This window comes from Pezoporus flaviventris, unplaced genomic scaffold (assembly GCF_033815535.1).
Source record: "Pezoporus flaviventris isolate CSIRO_AGI_PZ_B2104156 unplaced genomic scaffold, CSIRO_AGI_Pfla_v1 ptg000015l, whole genome shotgun sequence".
Taxonomy (NCBI): Eukaryota; Metazoa; Chordata; class Aves; order Psittaciformes; family Psittacidae; genus Pezoporus; species Pezoporus flaviventris.
Genome location: NW_026892563.1, coordinates 7,471,387 through 7,491,460, shown reverse-complemented (window position 1 = coordinate 7,491,460; position 20,074 = coordinate 7,471,387). Strand labels below are relative to the sequence as shown.

Genomic DNA, 20,074 nt, shown 5'->3' with positions numbered 1-20,074 from the left:
TTACAGAAGTTAATATAAGATATCAAAATAGCACATAAATATCTTAAAGACCTAGAAGAACAATATGTCATGATAATTCCATGTGGATTTAAAAATATCTATTTATTTCCTTGATTTCCTTGTTCAGAATTTTATCCTTTAGATAGAAATTGTACAGTAATTTAAATCACTTAGTAAAGTATGAAAATTTAGACATCTGTGGCTACTGCAAAGCATGGAATTTGTGATAAATTAGTCTAAAACTGTATTTCTCCATGACATTGTTAAGATTATTTTATACACAGTCATGTGTATGTACCTCACACTTCATGAGCAGAATGAAATGGAGATCAAGTAATGCTACAGGGTTTTTTTACCAATGCACTTATTTACTTGTTTGCATTCTTAACAGGAAGGTTAACAGGTTATCATAATAGATATGTTAATATCAGTTGAACTTAATTGTTAATTGCAACACAAGGCCGCTATCTCCAGTGCATATTTGAGGTTAAGAAAGTTAAAATACTTATTATTTTCTTTCTTTTTTTATGGTTCTTCTGAGAGAAACGATCTGTTTTTTAATGTTTTACATTATTTTTCCTCCCGTGAATTCTTGACATAATTGTTCTAATCTGATTTCTAGGAATCCTTTGTAGTACTGGAATAGAACTTGAAAAATTAAGATGACTACCATCTGAGAAAAAGTAATATCCAGGCTAAATAATGGGGCATTGCCTGCATGTGCTCTATCAATACCACCCCTTGCTATTCAGTTATTTTCTTGTGATGTCTGTTGTGGATATAGATTGTGATTCGTTTCTGTAGTTGACTTTATACATACAGGTCTCTGAGAAAACAAAAACTTTTTCCTCTCAAGCTTTGTGCATTGTCTATACCTTGTTAGAAAACCTGAACCATGACTTCTCTGAATAAAGATCAAAGCATAAAATTGGGAGTAATTTAGTGATTCAGACATTCTGGTAGAAAAATATAATACAATGCTATAATGGCAGTGTAACAATGCTCAATACCAGATCTTATCGAATGGGAAGGTGACTTTTATTTTAAACAGTTTCATATACCAATGTACTATTGGATGTGTTTGTCCCAACTGTCTGTCCGGCGTTTAGGCACTAAGATGTTTGTATCTGAGTGTTTAATCCATAGGAATTCCTTGGGATAACACAGAGAACAAGGAATATCACCCAGTGATTTTTTGTCATGTCTCCTGTGGTGTTTTTAAGTGGTCAACACTGTGCTGTTTTGTGATGTGCTTTCTGTGAACCTGGATAAAAAACATAACTCTGTGAAATATGACCCATTTTATTTGCTGGCTTTTGCCTTCTTGAACTGAAGGGAGCGAGCAAACTTGGATTGTGTAAGTCCATGGGCATTGATGGGATGCCTCAAGATCTGGAGGGTGCAAAGAGGACAGAGCCAGGCTCTTGTGTGGTGCTCAGTGACAGGACAAGAGTAATGGGCACAAACTGGAATATAGGACTACTTTTTTTTTCTTTCCTTTTTCTTTTTTCTCTCTCTTATTAACCAGAGATGGAAGCATGAAGAAGAAAATGGCTATCAGGTTAGAATTTTAGAATGTATTGCTATGCTCTTTCACCTGTGGAAAACTGTAAATATAAACATAATTCCTGGGCAGTCTGCTGGGATGCAATTTTTCATCTAATTGGAAAAAGCAGAACTAAATCAAGAATTGGCAACCAGGTTTCGTCCTGAAGATATGATGATTATTATGGTGTCAAATACAATCATGAATGTAAGCCTTGAACTGATGAGTTCAAGCTGGTTTTAGTAAGACTTTTATTTAGATTTACGTATCCTATTCAGAAATAATAGCAGCTACATGGGAATGATTGATTAGTTTTAAAAAGTGAGTTTGTTCCTTCTGCAAAAAGAACAGGATTGAAGAACCTTGATGTTTCTTTACAACTAATATTACTAAATTAGATTATATAGACATAAGAAACAGTAGGCAGTCTGCCATCTCTCTTTCTTACTCAGATGCTAACCAATTTTGATTACCAGATGCTTCTGAGCTGAAGATTACAAAGCTTGACCTTGTTTGTCATTTTTATTTCTTTTTAGCATTTTATGCGTATTAAAATACATTGATATATCGGAATAATTTTTTTTAAATAATTTCACTCCCTCTGATCTGTCAGCATCTTTGTGTAGTGTTAGTACTAATTAAGGTCAATGTTTTAGAGGAGGGAAACAAAATATATATTTGTTTATTTAGTGTTATTCTCACTTAAGGTGATGCATGGTTTAATAAGAACCCTAAGTGCTGCCTGAGAAGTTTTCCAGTACAGAAACTGAGACTTCTTTCTCTTACGTGGTAGCAAATCATTGTTCTGCTAGGCCACTGAGCTCAGCCCTCAGAGGTTGCAGCTTTAAATGAAAAGTACACTATCAGTTTAGTAGAATCCTTTGTGAGGCCTAATTGATTTTATGTAATGCCATCAGTGCATTTGACAGTCTTATTAAATTTAGTTGTTTCTACAGTAATTAAGGGTAAGAAAACAAGTGCCTTCAGGATATAATTATTTTCATAATCAGTTTTAATTATGCTTCACTGTCTTAGAAAGCAAAGATTTTATCTTAATAAATTGTATCTTAGTAATTAATATGTCTTTTATTAAATAGTAGCATTGACTGCCTTGGAATCTCAAAAGAATGAAATGTTTTGGAATGCAAGGAAAAACTTAATTCTACATATTATATAGACCATGGAGTGTGAAGAAGACTTAAACAGCAGTAATACTTTTGCTTCTTCTGGTGGAATAAGAGAACAGTTTTGGCTGTTTGGTTTTAGTTTTGATTTTAGGATTTCTTGTGTTTTCTGATTCTTCCTTTAATGGAGAACCCATTATGATTCTCTTTAATGAATGATACAAGGGTTAGACTGCATTTTGTCAATCGGTTCCATAAATTCAGAAAACAGTGAGGGGGGGACGGGGACAACAGTGGGACAGGACACAGACAAAGCAAGGTGGTGGCAAGAAAAGCCTGTTAAAAGAATTCTCTCTATATATATATGCTTTCTATTCCATTAAGAGTCATCTGGGGAGTGTGTGAACCCATACATGAGCAGAGAATAAAAGACGAATTATTTTTTTAAAGATTGATGAGGAAGTTTCCTCTGTGATAACACAGATCCTCTGTGCTGATGTTGGCAGGTGCTTATTTAAAAAGAGGTTATTTAAAGGTCCTGTACAGAAATCTATGTTTGTGACTCTGTGCCCTAAAGTGTGTTATTTCCTTTGCTTTGGGCAACCCTTCTCAGTCTTAACAAATAATGGTGTAGAAGGGAAGGGAGATTAATATCCAAGGTTGATCTGACAATTTATAGATAAACACAATTTTTTCCTTTTTTCTTTTATAAAAGTTCAATGGTGCTTTAATAAAGAAAAGTAAGGAACAAACTGGCTAAATTTAAAAAATGCTTGTTGCTAAATGTACAAAAGCAATTAAAAAGGCCATCAGTTCAAAGGAAAATGCTTGGCGGGGAGGGGGGCTGATGTGTTTTGTTGTTTTCAAGAGTCTGGCTGTTTTAAGAAGGCCTATGACAAGTATAAGACTAGAAACAAACCTGTCAATGAACAATGCTAAAAGAAATAGTTTCTCCTGCTTCATCCATTTTACTAAATACATAAACTTAGTGAAGTTTATGTAAACCTAAAAAACAGAAAAATTTTTAGTGCAACATGTTTTCTGGTACTGAATAGTTTTACAGTAGAAAAACTCATCAGGAAAAAAACAATTGTGTTTTGTTTAGCAGAGTGAATAACTACTCTTTGAAACATTTCCCCCCCCCCCCTTTGTGTCGGTAGCTTTTTAAGACAGGACAAATTACATGGGCTAATTACTGTGATCAGGAGATTATTTAGGATGTTCTAATTTTAGTACCTGAAAAGACTGTCATCATTTAGGAAACTGTGTGTGGTTGTCAGGGAAAGAACAATATTGTATCCGTATCAAAACAGATGATAGTCTGAGTTCCAGTTGCAAGATGGGGGTGTTGATGGGTTTTGTCATTCTCTCCTGCAGAAGAGAATCAGCAGAGAACTGCCTTGGTGTGTTTATTTTGCAGCAGCGATTGCACTTTGTCTCTCTGTCTGCACAGTTACACCTGGAATTTAAAATAAGTTTGCTGGTTATTCATACCAAATCGGTATAGATAGTGCAGCCAAGGCAGAGATACCCTGCAACTTGCTCTGAAAGCACTGAGAGTCAGCCTTCAGCCAATAGCTCAAATTGTTGAGAAAGAAACATAAGGCAGAAAGAAGTACTACACCTAGAAATACAGAAACATGTCACCTGTAGGAATCCTGTTCGTATACCTGAATCAATGGGGCAGTATTTATATCTTCACATTGGGCTCCAAAAGAGGCATTTTTTAGTTTTTTCAAAGACCTTTCCACCACTGAAATGCAATCTTTCTTTCTTTCAGTTTTCCACATCAGCTGTCCTCGGGGAGATATTAGCAGTGATAAAGATCAGGCAAAGCATTCTAGGAAGTTATTGTTGCTTTTTTAAGAGGTAGCGTTTTCATCAGGTTAGCCTCTTAGTCCTTGTGGGAAGGGAATAAAGCACAAAATAAATAAAAAAAAAAATCTGAAAGCCTGTCTTTCAAGTAAAAATATTCTGTACCAGCACACTAAAGCTTTCCTGATTCCTCAGTCACAATGATGGGAGGATAAGTGCCTGTGGATGAATGTCAGCTACATCTGAACACTGATTTCTGGAGTGGTTCAGATGCTGATACTGTAGCTCCGCATTTAATTGCACTTTGAGGTTTTCTCATCATTTGCAACATAGAAGTCATTTCAGAGGCAGAATTGCACATAGGGGAGCAATCTCCATTGTTCAAGGATCAACTTTGTGAAGAACACTTTGTAATAAGCAAGACAAAATAGTGATAGTAGGATGTAAGGATGCATACATAAAGATCACTCAAAAAATTTAAATCCATATCCACGTGCCAGTGTTCTACAGGAGAGGAAAGCTAGTACCTTCTGTCAGGATGGTTGAACTGAAAGGAACATTCATGCAAAAGTGTTACTGGAAAAATACTGTGTCCTCCTAAGTGAGGTGTCAAGCAGGCTGAGATCATGAAAACCACCTGGAAGCAGTACTTAAAATGCTGTCTTGACATAGTTTTCTATACCTAACGTGTGTCAGCCATTCCAGAGTTAATCTGCAAATTAAAAACTTACTAACATATATTAATAACTTTAAGTGGCTCTATGGAATATAGTTCATAGATTCTGGAATAGTTTCTCTAAGCAGCATTCCCAAAATAAATTAGTATGATTTACTTTGAATTTGCATTTCACAATTCTGTCAATAATAGTTAAATTAAGAATTTAATTTTCACTTTAAGAATTTAAATTTCTTCCTGTCTGTGATGACATCTCATGTTCCTACTTTATGGGAGGTTAAATTATTCTGCCTCTTTGATAGGTTCATTATCAGTCAAAGTTAAAGCAGCTGAAAAAGTTACCAGTAAAAGCTTAAATTTATTTAGTAGCAAAAACTAAATGTTCCAATAATGCTTTGCAATTGTTCCTTTGTCAAACTGGGAGAAGGGGTATAATCATAAAGATGTATGTTGTACAAATTGTCTGTGATAGCTTCAGAAAAGGGAAATACAGGAACACTTTTTTAATTATTATTATCTTTTTATTTATTTAATTTATTTGTATGGAATGTCAGGGTAAAATGCAGTTATATAGAGACAACCCATGAACTATAGAAGTAAAACCATTTAGTAATACTTTGGCAGGCAGTAGTCCAGGTTATTTTATTTTACATCTCAGTGTGCTAACATTAGATCACACAGTCTGCAGAGGAAGTGTGATTTAGTGATCTATTGAACACTGAATGATGCAGAATTTCTCTACTTATATTACTTTTAAAGGAATTCCTGTGGAACAGAAGTTTTTTACTTCACCCATCATAAATATATTCTGTGTTTACTCTTTGATATATTTCCTTACATGTTATGTATTCTGTATCAATATAGTGTAGTGTACATTGGCATAATGCCCTGCACCTACTATGTTTCCTGTTACCTGAACATCTCAATTTATTATTTAAACACTGACCCTTGCAAGTATCATGTAATGTGAATAAGCTTACTATTTCAAACAAACAGACACTCAAAATATGATTCATTACAAATTACGCAACAAACACTACAGCTGAAGAAAAACTGTTAGTCAAACGCATGGACCTTCTCCAAACACTGTATTCCTTGTGTTGTATGGGATTGGGATTCTTAAATATATTGGAAGAGTTCTTCATTCAATGACACCATTATTCTCATACCTCAGCATTTTCTCTTCTTGTTAGATTCCGTAACATCATACCTAGTTTTATAGATTTTGTATGTATATCACAGTACAGATGCTGACTTTTACTTAATAACGCAATACCTTGCTTATGAACTTTAAGATCACACACACAAGATTTCAGATAATTTCCCAAATTTTACTCAGTTTTATTCTTAATTTTTAGGCTTTCTTTTCTCTATTCTAACTTTATCATTTTCAAGTAATTGGAGAGCCGAGTGAAACTTATTGATACACTGGAGAGCTGTCAATGTAGTTGAAATTTTATTGCATATTAGATGTATCAAAATTTAAAATACAAAGTACTAGATATTTTCTGGTGGGTGTATTAGATTTTAAAGAATTAAAAATATGGTAGCTATTATGAGATTTGGCTCTTTGGGAGGACTTTGTTTTTTTTCTTCAGAAATGTTTGTCCTTGCCTATACTCCAACTTACTCTCCTTTTCTCCATTTTACTTATATGCTTGTCAAAAAACATTTTAGTACCACTTGGCAAGTTTTTTGTTTCATTTCTTACTTCAACTACTGTACTAGGTTTCATGTTACTATCATTACTTACTAAGGAGTACAACTTCTTTGTGACAGCAAACAGGATTTGAAATAGAGATTAGCATTTAGAAATTTCATGGCCACCTCTGGTAACTTCATGTTAAGTTACAACTTGAGAAATTATAGCTCCTAAAATCTATCATCTGTCTAAATAACTATAAAGCTAGACAGGAGATATATCTAGAAATATACAGATCACCACAGATTCATAGACTAAGCATGGGTGTGCATCAATTGCATTCATTCTGCTTTAAGTAACACAATTTGATTTTTTGCTGACCAAATGCCTTTTATTTTCTGAACTAAAAAAAATACTAATTACCATGTTGAAGTTAAACAATTATGCAGGTAATACAATAGTAGTAGCATTGACAGACTTGTGTTAATGAGCAGTATGTCATGCTTACCTGCTCACCTTTCTAAATCCATATTTAGCTCAGGCTCCATGCAGAAAAAATTGGTGAGTACATGTAACACCAACATTGCACATGAATGTTGATAGAACACAGATATACTGTTTTTTTTTCAGCACCATGCTGAAACTGCTGAAGCCGTTAGTGTTCTTGCTCAATATATTCTTTAGATCTTCCCCAAGGATAAGATAGCTTTTATATTTTAAAATTGTATTTTTCATTGTGACTGATAAATTACAACAAAGATACCTATCATATTAAAAAAAACAAAGACAAACCAAAATCAACCCACATCCAAAACCACAACCCTGCCCCCCAAACTTCAGTGTTATTGGAGTTTAAAGTGCTGAACACAATCTCCAAAGGTTTCACATCAAAAACGAATAATTCATCATACTGTGTAGTGATCAGAAACTATTTCATGATTTCTAAAAATAAACAAGTTTTCCCACTGTTTTGTTAATGACAAATAAGAAAACAATCTTGGATTAAAACAAATTGTAATTTTTTCTGTGTGGGTTTTTTGTGTTTGTGGCCTTGGGTTTTGTTTGTTTGGGTTTTAATTGTGCATGTTTCAGTCATAATACTTTCAAAGACATTATACTTTTTGCTTAATTTTTTTTACCACATGAATTCCAGTAAATAGTCCTCAGGAGAAAAGTTAAAAAAGGAACCCTACCTGCAAGACATACAGTGCAAGTTCTGTAGCTAATGTATCTGCAAACTTATCTTCACTGGTACATGAAAAATACATAGTGTGTTTTTGTTGTATTTTGATTAAATTATTAAGACTTGTTTTCTTCTTAAGAGTGCTGCATTTGACAATTTGTACTTGCGCAGGGTTTGTGAGCGTGAAGCTGCACTGGAATCGGCTCTAAGAATGTTGCAACAATTCTACCTGGATCTTGAGAAGTTCCTTACTTGGCTTACAGAAGCTGAAACAACTGCAAATGTCCTGCAGGATGCTACACACAAAGAAAAGGATGCCAAAATGGCTCGGGAGCTCATGAAACAGTGGCAAGTAAGTCAGGCACCTCAGTTTAGCAACTTTTTTTCCAATTTTTTCCAATTTGTAGCTACTCAAATAAACTGAAATTGTTTTGAAAAAGAGAACTGATTCTGCTACTAACCTTTACGTGTTGCTTCGGAAATTGTTGCAGGAATCTTACATGAGCCACACCATGATTTTGTCTGACATCTTTCAGCATATAACACCTTTGAAAAAGTGTCTTGAAGTGCAACTTTTAAAATGTACAAAAAGGAATGTTTGCTGAAATAGGCATTTGGATTATAATTCCTTTTTTTTTTTTTGTCACATAAAAATGAATTACTCTACCGAGCTACAGTTTTGATTTGAGCACTTGACAAATATGAAAGTTTATTAAGCGTTTCTGATATTGATAGAAGTCATATAAATCACATTAAATTTATTCTCTGTAGCTTAATTGAATTAGTTTTTCTCCATTACTTTCAAATAAATGAAAAATATTAATTTGGTATTTTGCTGATTATTTTCAACATGCTCTGTTGCGATAATAAAAAGATGTAACGATTAGAATTTTCATAGTTAACGGCTGGACAGTTTGCAAACAGTTTTGGGTTGTTTTTTTGTTTTCCTTTGGAAACAAAAAATTTTAAGAGAATGTTGTATTTGGTGTTTGGAGAATCTTGAAGAGAAAGAAGAATAATCAGTTGACATGATGTTGTTAAAATATACTGTTATGCTTTCACCATTCTTTCTTCACTACAATTTCTGAGAGTAATACATATATGTCTATGTGAGGTCTTAAAATTTCTTTAATGAAAGGTTGATTAGCTGTCTGGGAGGCAGGACCTTTTATTCCAGTATCTTTGATAGTATCTGACTTTTATGTTGACAGAAAGTTCAAAACTGGAAATTCCAGGCACTGAAGGCTCTATGCCTTAATTTATTTATGAAGAACATACTTTGAAAAATTGTAGTTATAAGTGATGGTGTTGAGTAAATACCGTTGGATGGAAATAATTCTTTTGGCACTGCTGTCGTAATATGTGGTTTTAACTGTTTACTGAACGGCTGCTAAATCCCATTATATTGTACTCTTAAATCTACAGTTGTTGCACAAGACAAAAGTGAAGTCTGAATCAGATTTTTAATAGTCATCCATCATTATGCTGATTTAATTTTATAGTAATATAAGTCCTCATGTGTTTCTGAATTCAGTTGCATGATCCTGGAGAGCAGATGTGAATGGAAGGTAGTTCTAGACTGAGTGGTTAATAGGCTTTCTTTTTATATTCTCTACATTAGGTTTTTTATTTGTAATGGTGATAAAACAGTAGAATTATTAAGTATTTGAAGAATTTATTTTTCATGTGATCCTTGAAAAATGGATTATTTGGCAAAATAAAATACCTATAAATTTAGGTCAAGTGCTTCAATTTTAATGGTAGTGGAGCTTTGGAGACCTGGTATCTTGGGGTTCTTTAATTTCCACATAAGAACCATTCAGAACTATAGACAATAGGAAAAAAAAATGCATACAAGTCCTTCCCTCCATAAATAATTAATGAAGTATATAAATATAAAGCAGTGTTTTGATAAAGAGTTCTCTACACAAATAATGAAAACCCTAAATTTCTAAGTTCAGTAATAATTTCTGCTTTACACTCTCAAGCTTTAATTTTTAATTTTTTTTTTATTTTTTTTTTAAACAGCTAGGAAAATAATGGTTCTGCTGTGCAGAAAGTGCTTCTTTTGGTTTTCATGATCAGTAACCATTAACTTAAATGTCACTAATAAAGATTAATCTCCCCTGCTACTTTGCAGTTCATTCAGTATCAGAAGAAGGGTGAGGCTTATATAACTGCATATTCTAATTGCCTGATGATGTAATTGTATTAACTGTTACATTATAAATACACTGTTTGTTTATGTAAGCATGTATTTGCATGCATCATTTGTCTGAACTGACAGCAATGTAATAGTTGTGGTGATTTGTAAAGTTAGAACACTTTCTAGAGAATACTCTCTTGAGAATACTCAAGGGTACAAACCAGCTACTCCAAGGAGTTGCGTAATTGCATGCTGCTTTTCATTGTCTAGTTGAAATACATCATGTGTCCCCATGAGGCCTGGTTTGATGAGTAACCATATGAGGGAGATGAAAATAATTAATTTTACTTTCTGCTTTTGTACTTCTAGTGATATGAGCTCTCAACTGTGTTAATTACTCCTCGGGTTTGTCTTTTTAGCCATAATTGTATGTGACATTTTGTACACCTTATGTGATATTGGATATAATTTTGAAGCTAATGTAGATTTATTCTGATAATTTATGAATACAATCATTGAGTATTAAGCCCAGATGAATTTAATCACAGGTTTTCTTTCCGCTGAAATTTGACAAAGAATATCACATGTGACAAAGAAAATCACATGCCTAGTTCAGCAATAACTGGAAAATGCTTCTATACTATATATATATAGATATAGGTTACCAAATGTATCTGAAATAATTTATGATGACTGATGAATTATTGGTAGTGTAGACTGACTGAAATTATGACAGCATATGATAAATGAAGCAATGTTAATAACGTTGGCATGAAATACACAGCAAATTTATTTTTATTACAAACTTCATGTACACTTAGCCTGTAACCTAAGTAGTTTTCCTTTAGATGCAGGAGTTTGGCTGCTAGTAATATAAAAAGGATGCAGTGCCTTCCTTACGTTATATCTAAGAATGAATAAGGTGGGCAATACCCACATTTTATCACAGTGTTGGTTTTATCTAAAGCAAGGGACATGAACAGTAGTCAAGGCACTCTTGTCTCTTCTATTCCTATACTTCAAAGATGCTTGCTTATTTTTAAGGAGATCAATCAGCTGGATATTTTTCAATAGTAAGAAGTTGAGGTAGCTCCACGTTCCTGACTCTTCTTGATTCTTTAACAGTATAGTTTCTTTGAGAGACTAAACTTCTTTCCACCTTTAATTCAAGTATAATTTACATTGAAAAGTGAATAATCAATAAAAACTGTTTGCAAAAACCCCAATGGTAGCTTTTAATATACTCTTGTGATGAATTTGAAAGGGTATCTGTGCCTTTTGCAATTACACCTCACACCAGACTATTCAAAACACGTGGCTGAAGCGCACAGAATGTATATTTTTTTTTTCCCAAGGCAGGTAAAAAGAAAAAAGCTTGCATTGTGATTATTAGCATGTTGATATAAAAAGGATAAATTAAATGGTGCATAACTGAGGAAAAGTATTTATTTTGGCTTAGGGCAGATATCTTCCTGGATATGTAGAAAGGTAATGATCTACAAAGAATACAAATAAGAAACAAAATCACCAATGCTTTTCAGACAAGTTCTACCTGTTTTGTGAAAGGTTTTTAGACTGTACCGGAAGAAATAGTTGTCTCTTAAGAAATGCTGCAAACTTTTATTAGGAGTATATAGCCACCACAGCACAGGTTTTCTGCATGGGAATTTACATCTTTCCACTATCCTAGCTCTCTAGCTCTTCTGTTATGCACTGTGCAGCGGTTGTACACCATAGCAGAGCAAATCCCACTACCTAAACTGACAGTTTGTTTGACAAGAATAGCTTTGCCTATACCATCACCACGTTCCCCATTTGATTTTCTGTCAGAAGTTTAAACTGACTTTCTTTCAGCTGTTGAAAAGACATTGAATCTTTTCAGTCAGTACAAAGTTGCAATTGTGCATTGATCCTTTTGTGCCACATTTTTATTTGAATTATTTATTTTCATTGGATACCATTTCATTTTGCATGTTTTCTCTTGGGTGCCTGTTTTCAGTTTGTTGGTGGTCACCATGTAAACTGCCATTTATCCCACACATAAAATGGAATTTTTTTTTTTTGTTAGTGTGATTAGTAGTACTGAAGTATTATTGCAGACTATTTTGTAATGATTCCAGTGAGTTCGTTACCTGCTATCACTGAAAATATTAGCAACTTTCTGGAGGAGGACCTTTGTCCTCCTTTGTGGAAGTGCTCTAGTTAATGTTAGGAGATTCTAAACTGATGTTCAAGATTTTCCTTTGAGGAAAAATACGTGTTGTTTGGAAGTTCTGGAAAGTCGTATTTAAATTATGATTACTTCTCATAGAGTTGCTACATTTTCTGTCAATAAAGTTAACTAGATTTGGACTTTTCTGAAATTCTTGGTATAATAAGTGCAATTTCAGACTTATAATATTGTAACAAAAATATAGAGCTACTTAAATGTGTATTAGTATGCTTTCTAGTGTTTATAATTTCTATTTTTGTGTTGTCGTTTCCAATTTTGTGTATATTTTTTCTATGTGCGGGAATCATCTGATGTTATGATATCTACCAAGTACTCTAAAATAGCAGTATTATGCTGCTTAGCATGAAATTGAATGACATTATTTAGAGTGTATGGCACTTGAAATCAGATGTAGGCTCACATAAATTCTATTATATAGGTTCTCCTGGTTTTTTTTATTTTTATATATATTATATATTATCCTTCATATCTATTCTCAGCTGGTTTTAGGATTATACAGTTTCAGATATCCTGTTCACCTTGTGAGCTACACGTTTTTTTTCAAATAACCATGTCATCTGTAGATTTTCATTAGGTGTAGTTAGCAGGATATATCTTTAAGCACTGGTACAAGCAGACACAAGCTCTGCTGCTTGTATCCAGGTATCGGTTAATTACTAACCAGATTATAAAAATCCAGTAATGTCATCTTCAGTGTTGTGTCTGCCTTTACATTTTCTAAAGGGCATGTAACCAGTCTTTTGTGTATCTGCCACCTGTCCTTACTGGAATACTGCAAGTAATAGGGTGGAAGAGCCAGGTGCTGATACCTCTTTTTAGATGTCAAAAGTGTAAATGTGAGCTAAGTGTTTAAGTTCCCACTAAAAGTCAGTGAAATCTAGAAAGCTGTTAGTCTGGACAAATGTAGCTATCCCATTGTCTCCATCTCACTAGCAATGCAACAGCAGCTTGTGTTTGTATCTCCTCACACCAGGAGATGTTTCTGAACTTGTGTTACTGCAAGTTTGTGCCACTCAGCTCAGCTTGGTTGAAATAGCTGTTTTTTCTGTTCTAGTTCTGCACAATGATGAGAGATAAACACTTCCAGAGCACAGTTTAGCCCATCTATGCTAGGGTTATTTTCCTTCTGGAAAAGCATGTCTCACCTCTGACTTAGGGGGACCTAGGAGTAGCTAAATAACTAACTAGATGTGAATTTGTTATATATATACACATATATTTTATATATATATTGGGGGGGGGGGGGGCTTTTTTCTTCCTCTCATGTAAATGTTAATGGTGTTGGGGATTTTTGATCATTTAGGAAAAGGATGTTGGCTCCTTTATTTTCCACTTCTTGGGGTGGTGGCTTTCTCGTTGCAGAAAAAAGATTTTCACTGCTTCAATTTAGCTGATGTCTGTGTCAAGATATCTGAATGGGCATAGCTTTGAAACTACACTATGGCTATCATAATCAGTCCTGGTTTTGCTCATGAATCCTTTGTGAAATTCTGCTGTATGCAGAATTTCTGAGGGAAGAGTTTGGGGTGAAGTGAGCATGCACCTGAGAGCAGAAATCCATTTGTCTTCTGGTTTTGTAGCGTATTAGCTGTCTTTGTTACCCATCAATTACTGAGTCAATTACAGTTTTGCTTAGAACTACAAAATGAGGTAAAACAGGCCTTGAGAAGGGAAGCATAGTGGGCAGTACTTTTGTCTGCTATCTTGTGCACACAAAGGCAGATCACTCTATTTTCAGGTATGTGAAAGGGACATGGTGCTAATTTTCTTTAGACTTGTGGAATCCTTGTTCTCTCTCTTTTTCTCTCTACGTTTACTGTCTCTTGTTACCAATAATAAAGTAGGATTTTTTTTTTGCATTAGTCCTTTTGCATGGAGTAACTCTGCTAAATCAGAATAGAGATGGAAGAGGAGAAATCTGAAATGTTACTATTCATTTTTGCCTTGGTAGAAGCTTTCAGCTGACCAGGCAGCTGAAATCAGGTGCCTGATTAAGGCACCTAAAACAGAAGACAGGCTTTATGAACAAATGCAGCAGAGGAAAGAATACATTGCTTATCATCTGGGTATTTAGGTTGGATTTAGTACAATATACTATGTGACCAGATGTGTTGGAATGAGTGAAAACATCTGGACTCTTGATTTAAAATAAAAGCTTCAATTATGTACTATGTAGTTGAAAATATAATGCAAAAACAAGAGGCCATGAGCCCCAAGAAGCGTGCTTATCAATCACTTCAGAAGATGAACATTTTTATTTTCTTGCTTTGCATATATTTTTAATGTTAGAAGTCTCTATATCTTATAGAAGATTTTGTATCAGTCAAAAAGATCTGTCAGCTTGCACTGATAATTTTCTGTGAAATATGTGAGTTAACCCTCAAAACTTATTTTCTTAATGCCAGAATTTAAATTTCTGGTATCTGAATCAGATACTACAGCTTTTTAGGGGCCCATTGTCAATGAAGCAAATGTGAGATTTAACTAGTAACTGAGCAGATTAAAGATATAAATTATATCCTCTCTAGAAATACCATACATTGTCTGCTATATTAAACCTACTTAATGTTAATCTTTACCTCAGCCTGTTCTGTTAAACACAATTTTAATGACTGTCTTTATCAAACTACTCCATAGTTCAGGAAAAAAGAATAACAAGATAACTAGCCATAAGTTCAAAATGCAAAAGAGCATTGAAATTCAAAGGTCTCTTGTTGGGGAAAGCTTACAATTGTCCTGCTTTTTTTTGTACTGTTTATATCAAAGTGTATTTCACTGATCTAAAATGAATTAGCAAATCCTTTCTTCCCACAAGCTGGAAACATGCTGGAAGCTGCCAGATCAAAGCTATGAAATAACCCTGTTCTTGCTTATGATACACCTATTACAGACACAACAGTACATTCACCTCAACAGATCATCTCTTCTTTTTAGTTGTGGTATTGTCATTCCATACCTTGTGGGTAAGAGTTGCACTGTTTAAATCCCAGCTTTTTGATTGACTTTAAAAAATAGCAGTAGCCATGTTATTTTAACCCATCACTTTGTGGGACATGGAATAATACTATGGAAGTTTGGCACCATCTGAAAAACAATGCCAAGAATCACAGAATCACAGAATCCTAAGGGTTGGAAGGGACCTCACAAGATCATCTAGTCCAACCCCCCTGCAAGAGCAGGGTAACCTACAGTACATCACAGAGGAAATTGTCCAGGCGGGCCTTGAATACCTCCAACGTAGGAGACTCCACAACCCCCCTGGGCAACCTGTTCCACTGCTCTGTCACTCTCACAGTAAAGAAATTTTTCCTGATGTTCACATGGAACCTCCTATGCTCCAATTTACACCCATTGCCCCTTGTCCTATCACTGGACATCACTGAAAAAACCCTAGCTCCATCATCCTGACACTCACCCTTTACATATTTGTAAACATTGATGAGGTCACCCCTCAGTCTCCTCTTCTCCGAGCTAAAGAGTCCCAGCTTCCTCAGCCTCTCCTCATAACAGAAATGTTCCATTCCCTTAATCATCTTTGTAGCTCTGTGCTGGACTCTTTCAAGCAATTCCCTGTCCTTCTTGATCTGTGGGGCCCAGAACTGGACACAATATTCCAGATGCGGCCTCACCAAGGCAGAGTAGAGGGGGAGGAGAACCTCTCTTGACCTACTAACCACACCCTTTCTAATGCACCCTAGGATGCCATTGGCCTTCTTGGCCACAAGAGCACATTGCTGGCTCATGGTCATCCTCCTATCCACCAGGACCCCCAGGTCCCTTTCCCCTTCACTACTGTCCAGCAGGTCAGCCCCCAACCTGTACTGGTACATGGGCTTGTTCTTCCCCAGATGCAAGACTCTACACTTGCCCTTGTTGAATTTCATCAAGTTCCTCTCCGCCCAACTCTCCAGCCTGTCCAGGTCTCGCTGAATGGCAACACAGCCTTCTGGTGTGTCAGCCACTCCTCCCAGTTTAGTATCATCAGCAAACTTGCTGAGGGTACATTCAGTTCCCTCATCCAGGTCGTTGATGAAAATATTAAACAGCACTGGTCCCGGCACCGACCCCTGAGGGACTCCACTAGTCACAGACCTCCAGCTAGATTCTGCCCCATTGACCACAACTCTCTGCCTTAAAAAGAAATGTTACTTCTGCAATGGCAGCAGTTGTGTGAAAGCTTGTTATTTCATTATCTTGTGTTTCCAGTTAGATATCCAATTTACATGTTTTACACCCAGGTGTTGCTGGGCTGCATGCTGCCTCAGGTAAAAACAGGATCATTGTCCAGTTTAAAACCAGCTCTGTCATCAGGGCATGAAAAAAGAAATGCCCCATGTTGTATTTACAACAAATCTGCATCTGCAGTTACGTTTCAATAACTCTGAATTCCCTAAAGGTAATCCTGGCAGAATCAAGTCTTGTTGATAACAATAGAATTTCACAGATCATCAATATCTTTTGTATTTGGCTAAGTATAGAGACTCTGAAACAAGTGTTGGGCTGAGATAGAGGAAAGGCATAGCAAGCTATGGCTCTGTTTTGTTTGTTTTTTTTTCAATTATTTTCTTTCATTATTGAGACTGATTTACTTCATTTTTTGGATACAATTTTACATAAGATCTTTACAACATCATTCTGAAGGTTGGCGTTTTCCGTACTAGATAGGGGTGGATATTTAGAATAAAACATACAAATGTTAATTGGGCTTTCTTAAGTTAAAAAAATATTTATCCTCAATTTCCTTGTTTTGATGTAGTTTCTGGGACATCTAATCTAGGTAATGCTTTGCAAAGAAGTTTGGACCAGAGGATCCTTGAGGTACCTTCTGACCTGGTATTCTATGATTCTGCTTTTTCATTGCTATATAATTTCACTGTACGTCTGAATACTCGGGAACAAATAGAGACAAGCCAGACCTGACAGAAATAGAAAAAAAAAAAAAAAAAATTATGAGTTTAGTTAAAAAACTTTGCAGAAATCTATCTTTATTAACATGCTGTTTTGCTGATGATTTCTCTGTTTTCATTATGGCTTATAGCACTGTAAATTAATTTAACATGAAAGGATAAAAATGTTGCTTTTGAAATGTTTCTCATTAAATTATGAAAAAATATTGCAATAAATAATAGAAAAGAATGCCTCTGGTAGAAACTTCTGTTTACTCAATTATTACTGTACCAAGAGTGAATTATTGCAGAGCTAACTCAGAGGCAGTATTATTGCAGTTACATTACATAAAAGAGATGAGACCAGAACTTCAAAAAACAGTAGAAAAAAGGAAAGCACAGTCTGGATTCTTTGAAAAGTCAGTCTCTATTTATGTTTCTGTGAGAGGCTTGGGAAGGCAGTTGGCTGGAATTGAAGCCACTCACATCTCAACTGTTGTGGTAATTAAGCGAAAGGCAAATGTGGTTAGATTCATTGATACCCCATATGCACCAGCTAGAGATGCCAGTAATTTGAAGTCAGGATATGCTATGCGTATGGTGTAGGTTGACTATAAGCATAGTGGAGTATTTTACCTTGAATCTGTGGTGTGTTGGGGTAGGTAGAAAATAACTCTGTTACCAGAGAGATGCTGATATTATTGTCAGTCTTTGTAAAATAGTTGACATTTTGCATCACCTGCTGAGAGCAGCTTTTGTTGCATTTTGGTTCTTGGCTTTGTATTTTGGTCTTCATATGGCCAGTATGGGAGAGTTTCTATGTAGCTCTTTGTTGCCTGGGGTGCTAACAACATTCCTTCTGCTTCAGGCGATATCTCAGTTCCATCCCTTTGCAATCATCATCTGATTTTGTTTCAAGACTGAATTGTTCCAACCTTATTCCTCAGTACTCTCTCTGATAAGACAAAACCTTAAATACCATACAGGACGATTATTACTGCTGGATCCCAAACTCCACAATGTGATCACTGCAGCCAAGGCTGTTGCTAACCAAGATATTACAAAGCAAGTTTTCTTGGTTTGTGACTAATAAGTCCAGCAGTGCCTCGTTCCTGATTGGCACATCTAACATTTGTATGAGGAAGCAGTCCTTTATGCATTCCAGGAACTTGCTGGATAACATTGTGAGCAACTGTGTCATTCTTGCAACAAATGGTTGATTAGTTGACATCATTCATAAGAACCATGTTCTGTTGACCCAAAGCTTGCTTAAGTGATCCAAATACTGCTCCGTTGTACTTAGTCAGTAGACAATCAATAGCAGATACCTACTGTAAGATTTTCCTTGAAGATGACCCCTCTTACCTTACCCATATGGCTTCCACAATTGCTGTGACTTCTATACATTTAAGACTGCTCTTAACATGAGTACAACTCCTCCTCTTCTTCCCTGCCTTTCTTTACAAAACAGCTTATAGCCATCCATCGTTGTCATCCAGTCATATTAATTGTTTCACCATGTTGCATTTATTCCTATGATACAATAACTGTCTGGTTATGAACTTTTTGGGGTTCTGGATCTCATAGTGGGAAGCATCTAAAGAACATTTGTCATTGATCTGGTTGGCCTGGCTTATTCCCCAGTTGTTTGTAATAGCACAAGTGTTGTCCACTTTGGGTCTGCTCGAGTCCTTCAGTTTAAAGCCAGTTCACCAAGTTGGTCAGCCTTCTGCCAAAGATTCCCCACTCTCTTCTATAGACAGGTGGATCTCATCCTTCCCTAACAGGCTATAGATATCAAAGAATGTCCAGTCATCATAAAAGCCAAAACCCTGAAGAAAGCCCCAGCCATGAAGCCAGAAGTTGATTTGCATTATATGTCAATTTTTGGCTGCAACCTTTCCTCTAACTGGTAAAAATGACAGAAAAGATAACTTGGACACCAATATTTTTCACTTGCATCCCCAGGGCTTTATACTCTTCCTTGACTCTGACCAGGTTCTGGCACATTTGTGCCCCAATGGGAGTAGCAATGGACAGTAGTCTGTACTCTTGACAAGTTGTGGCACCCTCTCACCAATATCTTGGACCTTAGCTCCCGAGAGGCAGCATACCTCTTGTAACTGCCTGTCAGGCTGGCATGTGGACGGATGCCTTAGTGCTGCTTAACAGAGTCACCCACCATGATCAGCTGTTTCTTTTTGCGATATCCGCTGTGTGCTACTAGTACAGTTGCTCCTTGCACACCTTGCTTGTGGGTGTGTACAGCTGTTAAAGCTTCACCTCTGTTTTTGATAGTAATGCTGGAGGGTGGGGACCAAAGTGGAATGCTACTTCTGTGAGTCACCAGGGTCCAAGGTGCCTCAATCTCTATGGTGTCTGCCAGAGGAGCATGGTTCTGAAACCACAGAGAAATACTGTGCCATTTTAAGTTGTTTTGTGCTACACTTATGGCACCTATTTTGAGTTAAAGCAACTGTATAAGTAATATATAGTTTTCTATTTTTTATCTTTTTTTTCCTTAAATTTTACTCTAGATATTGTACCATTCAATGGCAAAAAAAAAATCTGTGAAACACTTTTCCAAATCTTATGTAGTATTAGTATTTTGTTGAAGATGATGTAGGTATTATCAGAGTACATTAGTCCTGTAAAAGCAAACTAGTGCATATGTAGGGATATGTATACTTGTTATAAATATGTTATATGAGTAGCTGATATTACTCTGTTTTCTGTATAGTTTTGCTGCTGCTAGTGCATCAGCATCCTGGGGATAGGGAGAATATCTGCTATATTCATGTTAGCATAGATAATAGATGCAGC

The 20,074-nt window shown here is 35.6% G+C and overlaps 1 protein-coding gene across 18 annotated transcripts in view; it reads left to right on the top strand.

Annotated features, from left to right (window-relative positions):
* The window catches only part of DMD (dystrophin), a 1,205,254-nt gene that overhangs the window by 963,017 nt on the left and 222,163 nt on the right, over positions 1–20,074 (top strand). For all 18 annotated transcript variants that reach the window (XM_061453343.1, XM_061453346.1, XM_061453349.1 and 15 more), the window contains one exon: positions 8,158–8,338. In XM_061453343.1, coding sequence (XP_061309327.1) covers positions 8,158–8,338 — 181 coding nt within the window. The remainder of the gene's footprint in view (positions 1–8,157; positions 8,339–20,074) is intronic.